The following is a 16,284-nucleotide window of genomic DNA, read 5'->3' as shown; positions in this document are numbered from 1 at the left end:
AGGTCTTCCTTGAAAGAGGAGCGCACCTAGCAGGACGAAAGGAAGGTCTTCAGCCCAAGCAGAGCAAGCCTGGGGGGCCATCAAGGCGGCTTTGAGTTGACGGTGAAGGCGCCCAACCATTCCATTTGCCGATGAGTGATACTCGGTAGTATGGATATGGTGGGCGCCAAGCAGGCATGCGAGTTTATGGAAGAGATCACATTCGAACTGTCAGGCGCAATCAGTCGTGACAACACTGGGGCATCTGAAATGCGAGATCCAGCCCCTGACAAATGCAGGAGCCACTGTAAGTGCCTTTATGTCAGTGAGAGGAAATGCTTCAGGCCGGTGGGTATAATGGTCTAGACATGTATGTAGCAAGCACCTCGCGAGGGTGGCTGCTGGCCAAAAATGTCGATGTGAATGTGATTGAACTGGGCATCAGGTGGATGAAAGACCTGAGAAACGTTGAGACCGATGGCAGGAGCAGAAGAAGCTCTTTTTTTTATTCTTCTTCTAACCTCGCAGCTCGCACACAAGGCACGCACACAAGGCACGCACACTGGAGTGTGCCATGTATAAAAGGCGGCCGAGGAAGATGACGATGGCTGCTAGAGCATGTAAACAGTGGTGCATACCCAGTTACTTAAGGTAGCATCAAAGAGGTTCATCGAAAGTGGCACACAGCCAGTGTCACAAACCCAGTCACTCAAGACGGTCTGATGGTTTGGTTTCGAACCTGGTTCTATCAGCACAGCAGCCTAATGCTCTACCTAGTGCGTTACCTCTAGAGCTCTACCTCTACCTAGGCTAACGCGTGCTAGCTCAGGCTGACCTCTTGGCCTGTCTTCAAATAAATTATATCTCTAACGGACCACCCAGTGAACCAAGTTTTCAAGGGTTGGGGAAAATGTTAGAGACGGACATAGATAGATGGTACTGAAAAAGCATGAATTATACTAAGAATGTTAATTGCATTAAAAAACAGCTAAATGTATGCAAGCATTTGGAATTTGCATTTTCTTATACACAATAAACAAAGTGTACTTTGTTTCAAGCAATCTGTGAATTAGTTTTTTAATGCTAAGTAGATGCAGGGCACTGCTTTGCAAAGATTTTGCATAGCAGTTGTGGATACCCTGCAAACAATAGCATTTCCAAGATAAATCTCACCAGAGGCAGTGACGCAACGTTTAATTAACACTTTTAGCAACACAACCAACATGCAAAACTGCACACACGCATGTAAAAACACCACTGTGCAGCTTGGCGAAGGGCTTTTCTCACGCAGCCAAGCGCCGCTGCAGCCAGCTGCACATTTTAGCATGGGAGCAGAGCCCCCGCCCTCCCAACAATACACTATGACACCACATTTTTGTGATGGTGGCGGCCAAATTAAAATGTCTACAAAGGACACTCACACTGTCAACAACGTCTTCAACAGTCATCTTGAACAGGTCAGGGGCATCAGGCATCCCCGACAAAGAAAGCAATGTAACAGCACGGCACATACCTGCATTTCAACAAAAAGACAGGTGAATCATGACAATGCCTATCACAGCTAGATCTGTCACTGCTGTCCTCCGAACTGACTGTATAAACTTCTAGCGGCAGACTGCCGTAGAAAAAAAATTGCAGCAAAATGTAGCAAGAAGTATAAGTGCCAGGAGAACAGCCCTTCATAGAGAATGTGCACACGCACACATACATGAGGGGGAACTCAAAAGTAACGAGAATCACTTTACTGAGGCAAACAGGTAGCTAATCACTATACAAGGGCCTTTCTCTGATGCTTTGGCATACTGGGCACCCACTAGCAACCTACTCAGTAATCACTAGAGACCGGACGTTTAGGCACAAATAAATATACTGTTTAAAGTGCCTATAACAGGCACTAATGCTGTCATTTAGGTCTTATTTAGGTGCCAACAACTGCCCTTTAGGTGTGTATAGGCTCAAATAATAAGTTACACCATGCATCTGAAGATAAATTATGGTTTTCTAAGAAACACAGCCCACTAAACCCCAGTTTTGTGAAATTAATTTTATTTGCCTCAGAATGAAACAAGTTCTGAAGGTTACAAGATTTATCTGAAATCTATGGCAACTAGACACCACGAAAAAAGTTGGGATAGCAGTGTCAAAAAAGCACAATCTAAAAATTTTCTGGCTTCACGTTGTGCCTTTTTTTGCTAAATATATTATGCTGTATCCAGAAAAGGAACACCCTCAACATCAATTCAAGTTAGCAGCACATCAGGCACGTACCTAGGAGGGGGCCCCGGGGGAGCCGCCCCCCCCCCTCCCCCGAAATTAAGCAGCCCCCCCCATACCGCCCCCCCCCCTTCCTCGCCCATGCCACCACTCCTCACACACATTCCTAAAGCGCCGCCAAATCAATGTTGAGACTTCACAGCTATTTGGCGGTCAACATTTTGCTGCCTTTTTCACTCCTTTTGGATGGCGGTAGTTATCGGCATCTCCTGGGATGTGAAGGCCAGTTTTCTCATAGATTCGGTCCCTGCGCGATTAACTCAAGATTTGTTCAGTTGTCACCACCTATTCAACGGTCACACACATTGCTGTTGCTTCGTTAGTTCAACCTCCTTTGTTTAGACTGATCCAGGGACCAGGAAAGGGATTCGGTTCGTAGTCAGCTGGTCTGTATGCACAAGAAATGAGTTGCAGCCGGAGAAAACGCCAGTTGCGTTGAACTTGTCCTTTTGCTTCATTATTTCCTCGAGTGACGGCTCGCTGCAACGGTGGCAGATGGGAACGGTGGGAACCATATACTGACGATATGGGTTAGATAAGGTGAAAATAAAATAATGCGAAACAGCGTCCATCATCAAACTTTGCAATAACCCTTAAGAGGAAGATTAGCTCAGGCCCAACTCCAATGCAGTCTATTCAAATACTTGTAAAACAAAAACGCTTTTTTGAGATGACTCCCTGCACCAATTTTAAGGAAATCTGTTGCATTTGAGAAAGAAAGTTAAATTCTAGTGACTGTTGGAAGCGGAATTTCGATTTATGGCCTGAATTTTGTGAAAAAGATTTTTAAAGATTCGAAAGTTCAAAGAAGAATAGACGCATGAAGTTTAAAAATTAATAGCTCTGCACGAAAAACAGATACCGCAATTCTGTAAACGGCATCCATTAGACCACTCAAAGCGGACAAATTTGATACGTCAATTTATATCTTACGTGAATTTGTTGGGTTGGTACAAGGGTTCAGCAAAAGCTGTATTTCCATATTACTGAATTTGTTAAAATTCATGTGCAACATATAAATGTAGTCACCGTTACATGTAACATCAGATGCAAGTCACAGAATTGTGATATTATTTTTCCTTGCAGAGTTAGAGTTGTAAACTTGATATTTTCATTTTCTGAAAATTTTGAATATTTTGGCAATTTTTAATAAAAAATTGATGAATTAAATCAAAAATTCAAAACAAACAGTCACTAGATTTTAAGTCTCTCTTTTAAATGCAACAAACCTCGTCACATTTAGTGCCGTGGTTGTCGAGAAAACGAATTCTCCTTTTACATGTGTTTAGGTAGGAGCACCCGAGCTAAAGCTTCCTCTTAAACCCATAAGCAATACAACTGTCACCCGTTACCTCGTCTGGTTTTTCCCTAATTGTACAGCACTTTTCGTGCGAAATTGGCAACTGGAAACAAGGGTCGCAAGGAGTTGAGAAATTAAGCGACCTACTAAGGGAGAGAGCCAAGGCAATAGTCAAAGAGGAAGAGAAAGTGAATGTCAAAATATTTAATCATTGTTTATAAAAATCTTTATGGATCAACATCTTTTTATTTAAAAAGGAAGTAGAGAAAATGCCGCCGGAAGTGGAGAACAATTCCGTGTGTTTTGAATGACGCTTTTACAGATATCAGTCGAGCCGCCTGACGTAGCCACTTCTCAGCTGTGCTTATGTATAGGTGTTTTTCTAACCTTCCGCGGTGGGTGCAGTACGTCTATAACCGCAGCATCCTGCGCTCTGCACAGTTATACGGGACTGGCGGCCACGCATCGTTACTTAACTTCCCAAATAACAATACGAGTCAGTTGTGGCCCTTAACTTGGTAGAGCACTAAACGAGGGATTCAAAAAATGCTGCTATAGTCGGATACAACTCAAGTCTACAGTGAAGCCCCGCACACACCCTCATAACCGCCAGCCGCTGCTCCTCCGCGAGGCTGCAAATAATTCGTACTTCAAACTTTTCCTGTTACCCAAATCAGGTGGTAACTACAAAAATAAAATTATTTGCGCATAAATTTATAAGTTTTCTCTCGTCTATTATAATGGAATGGCGAATGCCTAATTCTTTATTCAACTGAAATGAAATGCTTGCTTCGCTGCAACTATGCAGTATATTGTCAAGTTGCTCTTCAGTTGGCACAGAAGTTTCATAAGTAAGACGGGCTCAGCAGTGAAATGAACTGTACCACAGACTTTTGAAGATTTAATTAATTAAGTATTGAGTTTCTTGTGCCAAAACCATGAGGCATGCCGTAGTGGGGGACTCTGGAAATTCGGACCACCTGGGGTTTATTAACGTGCACCTAAATCTAAGTAAATGGGTGTTTTCGCATTTCACCCCAATCGAAAATGCAGCCGCCGTGGCGGGGATCGGGATTCGATCCCGCGACCTCGTGCTTCGCAGCCCAACATAATAGCCAGTAAGCAACCATGGCAGGTAGACTTTTGAAGAGTGAAATGCTGACTCCATACAATTTGTCCATGTCTGTTGCACACCTCATTCTTTCCGTCGATGAAAAGATTTTTCAAGAACAGCAGATGCTCCGAAGGTATAAAGTACAATGCCATTTTGAAAAGACCGCATGATGACGATTTTGTTTGCTTCTGTGATTGGCTGGCGGAGTAACACAAACCCGCGTGGGCCATGTGCCTTGGTTGTCAAATGGTGTTTTTTTTTTTAATTTGTATGCTACTACAGAAATCTTTATTTTACACTTTCGCTTTTTTTAATTGTTCTTAGCAGTGTTCTTCCTTCACTTCTTTCCTGCATGAGTCCATTTGATGTGGTTCCTTGTTTGCCTAGTAAAGGAGAGAGGTATCTCACAGGGGGGGTACCCATGAGATACACCTTATTTCATTTCTCTTTTGCGGGTTTACGCGTCTTTATGGTGAATGGTGGGCATTATTAACATTTGTACTAGTAAAGGTACCCCCCCCCCCCATTTGCATAGAAAAGTTACCTTGGGTTGGGCCTCCACCAAAAAAAATCCTGGGAACGTGCCTGCGGCACCTACTTTTACTTGAGAATGTTCAATAGTCCAATGCCCTCTGGCATCGCAGAATGTTCGCCAGTCAGAACCTTTGATACTTTATTCAGTAGTGGGAGCCAGAGATTTTTATTCGAGACATACTGAAGTTTTGAACTAACTCTCGGCAACAGGCCCATTGTGGGTGGTGGAAAACTTTTTCTGAAAGTCCGAAATGAGCCCCACATTCCAGGCCAGAGTTGCATGCAACCAAGCATTCAAGTTTCTTGATAATGTTGGCTAAAAATGTGAAACAGGGCGCACAAGTATGCCAAGTCATCTTCAAGTGTATCGTTGCATTGAGTGGTCAGGGCTCTTCTCACAGCAATACTCTCATCTGCTCTCATTTTACGTTGGTATATATGTACTGTTTATCCATGAATAAGAACAATAAAAAAAGGAAATAAACTTATAATAATACAAAATTTGGTGCATTGTTATGCACATAGTTCAATGCTTAGAAAATGCACACACAAGAAGATTTCACAAGACTCAAATGTTCCTGCTCTTACATTAATATTTATGTCCACAGCGTAATCAAACTGTATAGGCGACCACACTCAAGAAAACTGTGTGGTTGTGTGCCCTTCAAAAAAGCAAAACGTGTGACAAACTTCCACTAATCTTCATCTTATCACCTGCCAGAGGCAATTAGTTTTCGAGAGTCTCCAAAAAAGAAAGGAAAGGCCTGCACAGTGACATCCTTCGCTTATGCGCACCCTTGTGAGCAAGCAATAAACGAGCAAGTAACAGGCGGTCGCCCTTTGAACGATTAGTAATGAGATAGCCATCAGTTCGGCGAGCGCAAGAAGCCGAAACCGCCCGCAGAACAAAACCCAAACTGACCGCCGCCAGCCCGCACGCACGCACGCCAATGCGCAAGCAGTAGTATATAGACATGCCGGAACAAGAACAAACCATGCAACAAAAACCGAGCGAGGGAGGCATGAGAAAAAAATTCCCTGTATTCCCGCATAGTAGCAGCACATGCCAGGAAAGAAACAGTTAGGAAATTGGCACACTTTTTAAACGCACAGATGGCGCAGTAAATATACAGCATTGACCATTTCGGACTTGTTTGCGTTGCCGTATACTTAGGTCATTGACCCTGAAAGGGTTAATCAACTTCTAAGTACATGATGCAACCAGTCTATGGATGCTTCATGTGCACACATTAGTATCTCGGGCACAGCCAGGGGTGTGCATTAGCAGCTGAATGAGTAAACTCAGCCACGGCACTTAATGAGTTACAGAGAATGGAAGAAATACTGGAAGCTTCTTCTGGTTGTTGCCAACAATGTAGAATTGATTGCATCTGCATTGAAAGGGTGGCTTTTTTTTTTTTTTTTGTAACATGACAGCTCAGGCACCTTGTATCCCAATATCTAGATGCACGGCATTAACCATAGGCAACTCACCTGCAAAGTGCAAAGAAGAGGATGAAAAGGTGTCACCAGTGCTGCTGTACATGCTCACAGCACTGAATGACCAATGTTTCTTCAGCTTTGGAGCGGGCAAACAAAACACCCTGCTATATCTGATCACGGTCAAGAGCACACAAACAAGGACAAAAGTGAGGAGTAGACAACACAAGCACTTTTGTTGTCTACTCCTCACTTTGTCCTTGTTTGTGCGCACTTGACCGTGATCTGCTATGCGTAACCAACTAGCCCAAAAGTCAATGCTCTTCTGCTATATCTGTCCTCTCAACATAAATCTGTGACCAAGTGCTTTACGATTTAAGAAATAGAAGGCAATTGCCTATTTCTCTGCAAATAAACAGGAGCTTTTCCAGGTCTGCACACTCACCCACAAGTTGACTCATTCAAATTTGCTCAGTTTTGGAGCCCCTTACGAGTCCCACTCTGAGTGAGCCCCACCGAGTCTGGGTGGGTGCAAATCCAAGTGAGCCTCAGTGAGTCCTAAGGGGTGTGAGGCAGAGTGAGTCAGAGCGATTCAAGGTTAGTCCACACAGGTGCAATTCCAAGTCAGAGTGAGTCAAGGTGAGTCAATATGAGTGTGAGTCTGACAAAAGGGTGCCCCAGTGAACCGAAGCTAATGCAAGTCTCAGTGAGGACAAGTACTATGCCTGAATTGTGTGCTATAATATATGCCACTATAATATATGCCATATAATATAATGCCACAATAACAAGCAAGGCATTCTGTGCGATTCATCAAAAGGCGCAAGAGAAGGCTGTATGCCACACAATAACATAAGAAATGCGATGCAGGGCAGTCGCACGAGCCAGCTATGCTGCACCCACTCAGTGGAACAGCGGAAAGGATGTGACTGAGCAGAACAAGCGGCACCCTGTTGTCATTTAGTCAATGAGCAGTGTAACCTCGCCAGGGAAAGCAACATGACACGCTGGCAGATATGGTGGGACGTGCATGCGCACTGCCACTTTGGCGCCATTCTTGATAGCAGGTGCTGCGCCAGCAGCAGATGCATCGATGCAGTCTGGCAGGCACTCCCATGGTCCATATACTTTTGCTCATGGGTGTACGGTGGACGACAAGGCTGAATTGGGCATGCTGTGTGCATAAACCTTCATCGTGACAGCAGACCCATGCAATGTTCTGGTGAAAACCACCGATCTTTAAAAATGTGTGTGCATTAAAATGTCACTACCTCCGAATTTGACATTTAGACAACTGCCCCCAAAGTACTAATAAAAAAGTTAAGTAATAAATTTTTTGTTAATTAGTCTTCTGAAGCAATGTTATTACCGGCAAAGTATGCCCACCTTGCCTTGGAACTCATCTGCAAGAATGCCACGTCCCCCACTGTGCACATTACTTTTTTACAAAAATCTGTCTGATCTAAAAAACACCCTGTATGTGTTTATATATATCTTAATTTATATTAGGCTTTGTCCTGCCAGTGGACATAAAAATAGGCTCATGAGAATGATGATGATATATAAAAAGAGATGCTGGAAAAGCTTACCAGCCCTCGAACCCCTGTTCCCGCTGAGAAAATGAGAACTCCGCGCCTATGCCATTCTGCATAAAATAATGATAATCCATGCTTAGAAACCTTAGGAAAGAGACTGATCTTGCTTTCCAAGTACTCGATAAGGCCTTTGTAGGAAATCAAGCCTCCTGACACATATAAAACGGGGTTTATTAAGCATAAACTGTAACGCAACTCCATGAGTAGCTGCTGTTGCATGTGGTCCGAAGCACGAGAGCGCTTCAGCTCCTTCTTCCTCATTCTTGCTCTAACGAACTGTTCTGCACGCAGAAGTTCACAAAAAGTTTGATTCCAGTGGGTACAGGTGAGTACAGTCGTACAGTACTCACCTACGGGGCAGAAACCTGGAGGCTTACGAAAAGGGTTCTACTTAAATTGAGGACGACGCAATGAGCTATGGAAAGAAGAATGATGGGTGTAACATTAAGGGATAAGAAAAGAGCAGATTGGGTGAGGGAACAAACACGAGTTAATGGCATCTTAGTTAAAATCAAGATAAAGAAATGGGCATGGGCAGGACATGTAATGAGGAGGGAAGATAACCAATGGTCATTAAGGGTTACGGACTGAATTCCAAGGGAAGGGAAGCGTAGCAGGGGGCAGCAGAAAGTTACGTGGGCCGATGAGATTAAGAAGTTTTGCAGGGACGACATGGCCACATTTAGTACATGACCGGGGTTGTTGGAGAAGTATGGGAGAGGCCTTTGCCCTGCAGTGGGCGTAACCAGGCTGATGATGATGATGACAGGTGTTGAACAATCCATTAACAGTAGATCCACCTGGCAATCTCAAGGTACAGCATCTTGTCTTGCCATCCCTTTCTCTATGAAGCTCCTATAATCAAGCAATGTTCCGTTGTTACCAGGGCTTGCTGAACGCTTGTAGAAGGACAAGGTCACCTTTTTTAATTCTGTTGAAAGAGGTTGCTGACTTGGGGCTGGGCAGTGTTCTTAACTCCGAAAGGTATTCTTTGGACCAACACTCCCAGAAAGTTCTTCCCGTTTTTTCTTGTTGCTCCCACATGGGTAGCATTATGGCAACTATCTACAGTGATCTCGCCAAGTGTTAGGTCAGAAGTGCAGATATTTGCCTTCCAATGAGAAAGTGAGACAGGTTCCAGGTCTCGACAGTCGTTATATATGTATGATTGGCCGGAAATTGATTACAGCTTCTACTTCTGTTAAAGTTGTTTGTAGCTGTTTCTCCGTAAAAGATCCCTTTCCGATGCACTTCTTCAATGTCAGCTTGACAGAACTGATAAGTCTCTTGTAAAAACCGTCTGACCATGGCGCATGATCGGCGATAAATTTCCATCTTATAGGACGGTTAGCGATGTAGTTATAAACTTCTTCGTTTCTCAATGATTGCCACAATCTCGAAAGCTCTCTCTTGCTCTTCTTGAAGGTTAAGGTATTGTCTGAATATATAACAGAGGGAAGTCCACGCTGCGACACAAAGCATCGGAAAGCGTTGAGAAAGCTTGTGACAGTCATGTCTTAGACACAGATGAACAGCTCGAATCACAGTTTATGTGAACAGGCAATAATAAACTTTGGTATAGTGATCCGGATGTTTAACGTAGAGGGTACCAGCGAAATCTAGTCTTGTTACTTGAAAGGGTTCCAAAGCAGTCACTCTTTCAGGTGATAACAGTGCAGTTACTTTGGAGAAAGGTCTGATGTTGTAGCACTGGCACACAATGCATCCTCTGATGACCTATTTGACTAGCTGCCGTCCTCGTAATATCCAAAATCTTTCCCTTAGTTGGACAAGTGTATCCCGAAGTCTTGCATGAAGAAGTTGTCGATGGTATTGCACGGCGAGGACCTCATAGCAGTAGTGGTCCTTTGGTAAGACGATTGGATATTTTTCATCATAAGATTTCTTGCTGAATTGTAGGCATCGTGCAACTCGAAAAACTCCATTGTTGAGAAAGCAGGTCATGTGCCTAAGTGTTGAATCTTTTATATGCTGAATTCTTTTAGAGACGCAGTCAATTTCTTACGAAAAGGCTGAGCTTTGAACCTCTTTTGTTAGGTATAGTTCACCAGCTTGTATTTCTTCTGTATTCAGGGCTCAACGGGACATACTTTTCTGCTTTAGCTTCGAGGCAAATCGTAGTATCCAAGCTGTAACACAGTGCAGTTGTGCCAGAGAGCTGCATTTCTTAATGTCATTAATTGGCAGGTCAGTTTACATGACCATTTGCAAGGATGGTGCCTAATAAGAGCGTTCCTCCATGACACTCCGTGGAGGATTCGTAGAGTTTGGTCTACAGTGTGGTGGCCATTCATTCTCTCCGCATTTAAGCCAATGGGGTCCTGTCCACCAGACTGAGTTCGTTGTTAATTCACAAGCCAAAACTCCTCTTGTCAAAAAATCAGCAGGGTTCTGCTTTCCAGGGCAATGCTTCCACAATGTGATGTTCGTTTTGCTCTGAATCTTCGTTACCCTATGGCGAATAAAGTCTTTCCATCTTTCAGAATTCCGGTAATCCAGTACAGTGCAATCATTGAGTCAGTCCAAAACTGCTCTGATGTTATGTCCTCGGCTAGCTCTTGGCACACATACTCATACATTCATGCCGAGACGAGACTGGCTAGCAGTTTGAGTCTGGCAAGGCTTGCCTCCTTCATTGGCATCGCGCTGGACTTCCACAACCCTATTGTTGAGCTTTTGTTGTTTGTATTTTCTGCTGTGCAAATTTACCAAATGGCGCCTTAGGCTAAATTACTGGCATCAGTGAAAAAATGCAGCGCCTATTTGTTGCCAAATCCATGTGCACCCTGTCAGTAGAACTGGGGAATTTCAAACTCACAGAGCTGTGAAAGTTTATTGCACCAATTTTTCCATTCGTGTAGAGCATCTACTGGCAGCTCTTCTTCCCAGTCAACACCCTTTTTCCAAAGCTTTGGAAACAGATGTTCATCCTTATTGTGAAAGGGGTCAGCATACCGAGAGGGTCGTACAGGCGAGAGGCCGTCTGTAGCATGAACTGCTTGGTATCGGTTCTTTGTTGAACAAACGCCATAGCGTATCCCAAACTAAAGATTACGTTGGTGTCAGGGTGCCATACCCAACCCCAGGACTTTTAGTACTCCAGTCTGTTGTCCGAGAGGTAACTCCGGAGATTGTGTCAATTGTGTGCCAAGAACATGTGGATCGTTCAAAGCCCACTTGTGTAGCTTCATAGAGGCACATGCAAATATCTCGGCGGCTTCTGACCACAGCTTGGACACGTCTTGGACAGAGTCCGCTCCGGTTAAAATATTGTCAACGTATATGAAACCCCACAGCTTTTTGTAGTTTCGTAGTAAAAAGACGATGTTTGGTCAAGATGATGACGGAATGTCGCCGCCAAAAGAAAGGAACTACACGTTGTGCCAAATGGTACTCTGGTCATATGCCAGACAATGGTTGACCTGGTGTGGGTGCTTTCTCCAACCACAGGTAGCACAAAGTGTCTCGGTTTGTGCTGGTGATTATTATTTGCAGAAATGCTTTTTTGATGTCTGGTACTAAAGCAATGCAATGTTTTTGAAGCGAAGTAGCAGCCCTATGAGACCGGCATTGTGGTTGTACACTTTCTGTACAATTGTCTCACTGCAGTGCATGACAGTAGCGCAAGAGGCTACTGTTCCATGCAGAGTCCAGCCTAATGAAGCCTCGATGGCTTTGAGCCCACTGTCCAACTTCCGTACGTGTCTCGTGACAAATGTCCATTAATAGTCACTGCCAATTAAGACATTGACAGCTTTCAGACTTTCAGCTTGATCGATGTTGGTGAAATAACTTTGGTGCTCGAGCTTGTCTGTAAGGTCTCTACTCGGACATGGAATGGATCGTTTACAAATATTGGTTGTGACGAGAACTTTGGTCAGCAGTGACTTGCAACTATGCACTGAACTCAGAGCTACAAGGACGCACTGGAAAGTCTTCTCGTCATGATTTCCTCCAAAATATCCTACTGTAAGACACTCGTGATCGAGTATTTGACAATTTAGTTTGTCAGCCAATCGCTCGGTCACAAAACTGCGCTGGCTGCCTCCATCCAATAAAATGCAAACCATCACTTTACTTTCCTGTCCGGCTGCCCAAGCAACAACTGTGTGGACGTACACGAGCAGTTTGGAAGTGCCAATTTCAGACATCTTGAGTAGTATTTGTTTAGGGAATGTCTGGGGTCCGGCAGTCGTTTCCATCAACCTAGGGTCGCACATTGTTTCCGCACGGCTCCAATTGCACCTTTCACATTTAACCTTTCTTATGCAATTTTTTGCTATGTGATGCACCAGGGTACAACGGAAGCAGTGACGTCCACCTAGTAGGCGTTTTTTCTTTTCCTTGAGAGGAATTGCAGAGTCGCACTGCTTGGTATAATGGGTCGTTGACTCACAAAAAAGCAGGCCATTTTTTTTACCAACGGGTACGGTGGATGAAGTCAAAGACTCCGTGGTTGAGTGTTGGTGGCATGGCACTTTCGTTAAGGATAAAGCTCGCAATGTGGATGTCACGCTACTGCGAAAACCTATATCTTTGCACCTCAATGCGCCCTCTTGTACTGAAACATGCAGGATTGTTCATTCTCGAGACTCTATTTCTGCCTGAATAGAATGCAGCAAAGACTTAATGCTTACCTTCTGTTGCTTGGTGTGCTGTCCTTTATCACCAGTGCCTCCACCTTACCTCCAAACTCTGCCATGCAATGGTCTAGTTGAAATCAGGGACAATATTGTGAGGAAGCGATTTCAGGAGGATAGGGTAGAGCACTGAAGAATAATTATCTTCCGATACTCCGAGAGTCTTAAGGGTATGAGTCTGGCACAGCACAGTGTTGTAGAGGCTTCGAAGTCCTCAAAGGTCATAGGGGGATCAAACAGTTGCAAGTCGATGAGCTGCTGCATGTGATCCTGAATGATCAAAGTGCCGTTGTAGAATGCCCAGGGCATCACTGTAGCAGCTTGCAGTTGCTGGAAGTCACAGGATCACCAATGCCGCGTCGCTGGTCAAGACCGAGCATAAATAGGTAAACTTGTCAACATCGGTGAGGCCGTCGCTGTGGATCAGTTGCTTGAACTGTTCGCAAGAAAGTGGCCACATTGATGGACAGTTGTCGAACTTTATTAGGTCGACTTTCGGATTGTGAACACCACGTTGCTGTGTGCATTGAGCGGGTTCGTTCGAGGACGACGGTGACGTACGGTTGGGCAATTTCTGAAGCTAATGTATACGGTGTTTGAGCTTCGCAGACGTCACGTTGGCTCGATCATTGTAGTCCAAAACCCACTCAAGCTCTGCTTCAGCTTCCGTGGTAGATAGCAGAGGAACGATGTCGAAGTCAGTTGCCTTCAAGTCAGTGGGAAGATGATTGAGGCGTTCAATCAGGATGCAAAGCTGTTCTTCCGTAACACTGTCTAGGCTAAGCGTTCATTTGATGTTGTTAATAAACCGCATTAGCTGCAATCTCTAGGCTTTGCGCTTGAGCTTGAGTGCTTCCATGCTTTGACTCCTCAGTTAGGAGCCAAAGGTCGGCATGATGAATCGGTAGGCAGGAAGGCCATCGACCTTGGGGCCATCGACGTGGTTCGCTCTTCCAATGAGTTTTGGCACCACTTGTAGGAAATTAAGCCTCCCGATACATAGAAAAAGGGGTTTACTAAGCATAAACCATAATACGACTCCATGGGTTGCTGCTGTTGCGCCTGGTCTGAAGTATGAGAGCGCTTCGTCTCCTTCTTCGTCAGTCTTGTTCCAACAGATTTCTCAGTTCCACATCTGCTCGCTGCCATTCGTCAAATTTGCCTGCACTTATTGTTCCCAGGCCAGGAACATCTCTGTACCATGCTTTCGCCTTGGTTAAAAGGACTTTTGCACTAAAACTTGACATCTGGTGGAAGTCCAAGTACACAACGGACCACCACTAGACGCTACATTTTGGTGACGGCAAAGAATTGGAGAGGGGGTAATTATATGTTTAAGTGATGGCCCTCGGCCTATTTTAGAAAATGGGTAAAGGGAAGGAAGTGTGGCTCACCATGGAAGCTTCACTTGCAAAGATGCATAGTGAGCTAAGTACCTCTACCATTAGCCTCGTGGTTGGACCCACTCATCTAACTTCACCTCCCTAGAGCACTACTTTCCCCAGAATGTCTTGAGTCAACAATACCATGATTTGGACAAGTTGCTTCATGGTAGCATTCATACAGTGTGACATGACTAAATTGTGCAATCTTTTGTTGATTATGTTTGCCTTATGTGCCTGATATGTAGTCTGTATAAATACAGTAGCTCAGTGTAATAGCTGTGTAATAACTCAGAACAAGAATGTCATTATGAGTTTATGCAAGGTCTTGATAGAGTACAATGTCAAGCGTGGCGGGAAAAGGATTAGAAAGATTGTTCACCATTGGTACAGAAGGTGATGACTGCTGAAGACATCATCAAGTCATCAGTCCCAAGTGGTGTGGCAGCCCAAGCAGATGAATTGTGGCGACAGAGCTCACAGTGTTTCCTAGTTGCCTCCAGGAAAACGCCAGGTAGTCACATCAGGCATACCCCTTCCAGTAGAAGCAGCAGAAGTCGTAGTTCCCACACAGGGAATCACCTTGGCTCCATTGGAGTCGCAAAGCTCAGGACTGGAACCCAACAGCTTCATCCAGTACTCAAAGCAGCAGCGGCGTCTTCCCACACGCATGGCTCACCTCGCACTTGTCCTATTTCATCCTTATTTCTTCTTTTTTTTTTGTCAGAGATTGTGTCAGTATCTGATTGGCTGTAGTATTCTTGTTGTTTTACGTCTCCACTCGCATGGGCCACGACAGGATGTTCGTCGTCGTCGTCTTCCCTAAGCTGTTCCTTCATGCCATAGGCAGTTGTCTTTCTTTTCTTTTCTACACCAACTGGCAACTCACACAACATTCGCGCACTTCACCTATGACAAGCCACTAATTCGAAATTCAGGCCTGTCCTGTTGTAAGTGCTCTTCTCGTACTTACCCTTCACACTGTTGTATGAACACTGTCTTGAGTCCGCATTTCCACACAAGGTTATGAACATTTGAAGATGCCTTCCTTAAGCATGCATAGTATTTCACTTGTAGAGGCAATTGCAGGTAACCAAGGCCATTGTGTTACCATTGCCACTACCATAAGGCGATGATGTCACCTGTCATAGTGTACCCTGCTCTTATCTTGTTTAAAAGAACTTGTGCCCCAGAGAATGATTCCTCTGGGAAGATGGTTGTCTGTATGAGGGATTGCAGCAAGGAGGGGTTTTTCAGTGGCATTTCTGGATGCAAAGCTATTCCTCTTCAAGGCCTTGCTGTAGAACATCAAGAGCCCATGGGTTGGGAGTGGTGAGAGCCGTCCCTCGCTCGTGAGCACATGGACCTGCTTGCTGCTGGGGTTTTCAACATGACCTGGCACCCACTTAATGGTAGTCCTAGGTCTGTCTCTACAGTCGAAATCACTTATAACAATATTCAAGTTCCACGAAAATTCGATTGTTATAACTGATAACTGTTATAACCAGGTTGCATGAAAAAATGAAAATAGGGGGATGGCAGAGCTGATGTGAGAAAACTATAATGGCGGGGAGGCCAGTGCCCCACCCCACCACCTTCCTCCATCTGGCAACTGATTGTATTCACTCGTTTAACTGCTTCCTGGGTGCTCCAATCATGTGAAACAAGCCACAGCTGTCAACATTAAAGAATGGCACTGCTATATTAACTGCAAAGAGGGGTCACGAGTGGCAAGCAATGTGCGAGCTCCCCCGAGGCATCACTTTTGGTGGCCCCAAGAGGGGCCTTTTAAAGAATGCAAGAAGACTGCCATGGCAGCCTGTCAGTTTGAGAAATCCAGAAGAAATGCTGAGACGAGATCGCCACAAGCATCTCACCACGTACTTCTCACTGGCTTGCTCAAGAAAACCCTACGTCCATCAGCCTTGCATGCTTTATGCGAAGCTTGCAGACATCCTTCTCCAAGGCACCTAGGTGCTCCACGTAACGCAGCAGAAGATTCCTT

At 44.6% G+C, this 16,284-nt stretch overlaps 1 protein-coding gene across 1 annotated transcript in view; it reads right to left on the bottom strand.

The window, feature by feature from the left end:
• Nucleotides 1–16,284, bottom strand: part of LOC142568594 (uncharacterized) — a 203,911-nt gene that overhangs the window by 172,743 nt on the left and 14,884 nt on the right. The window contains exon 4 of the mRNA XM_075678472.1: nucleotides 1,401–1,492. Within this exon, the coding sequence (XP_075534587.1) occupies nucleotides 1,401–1,492 (92 nt within the window). The remainder of the gene's footprint in view (nucleotides 1–1,400; nucleotides 1,493–16,284) is intronic.

This window comes from Dermacentor variabilis, unplaced genomic scaffold (assembly GCF_050947875.1).
Source record: "Dermacentor variabilis isolate Ectoservices unplaced genomic scaffold, ASM5094787v1 scaffold_22, whole genome shotgun sequence".
NCBI lineage: Eukaryota > Metazoa > Arthropoda > Arachnida > Ixodida > Ixodidae > Dermacentor > Dermacentor variabilis.
This window is presented reverse-complemented; position numbering and strand designations above follow the sequence as displayed.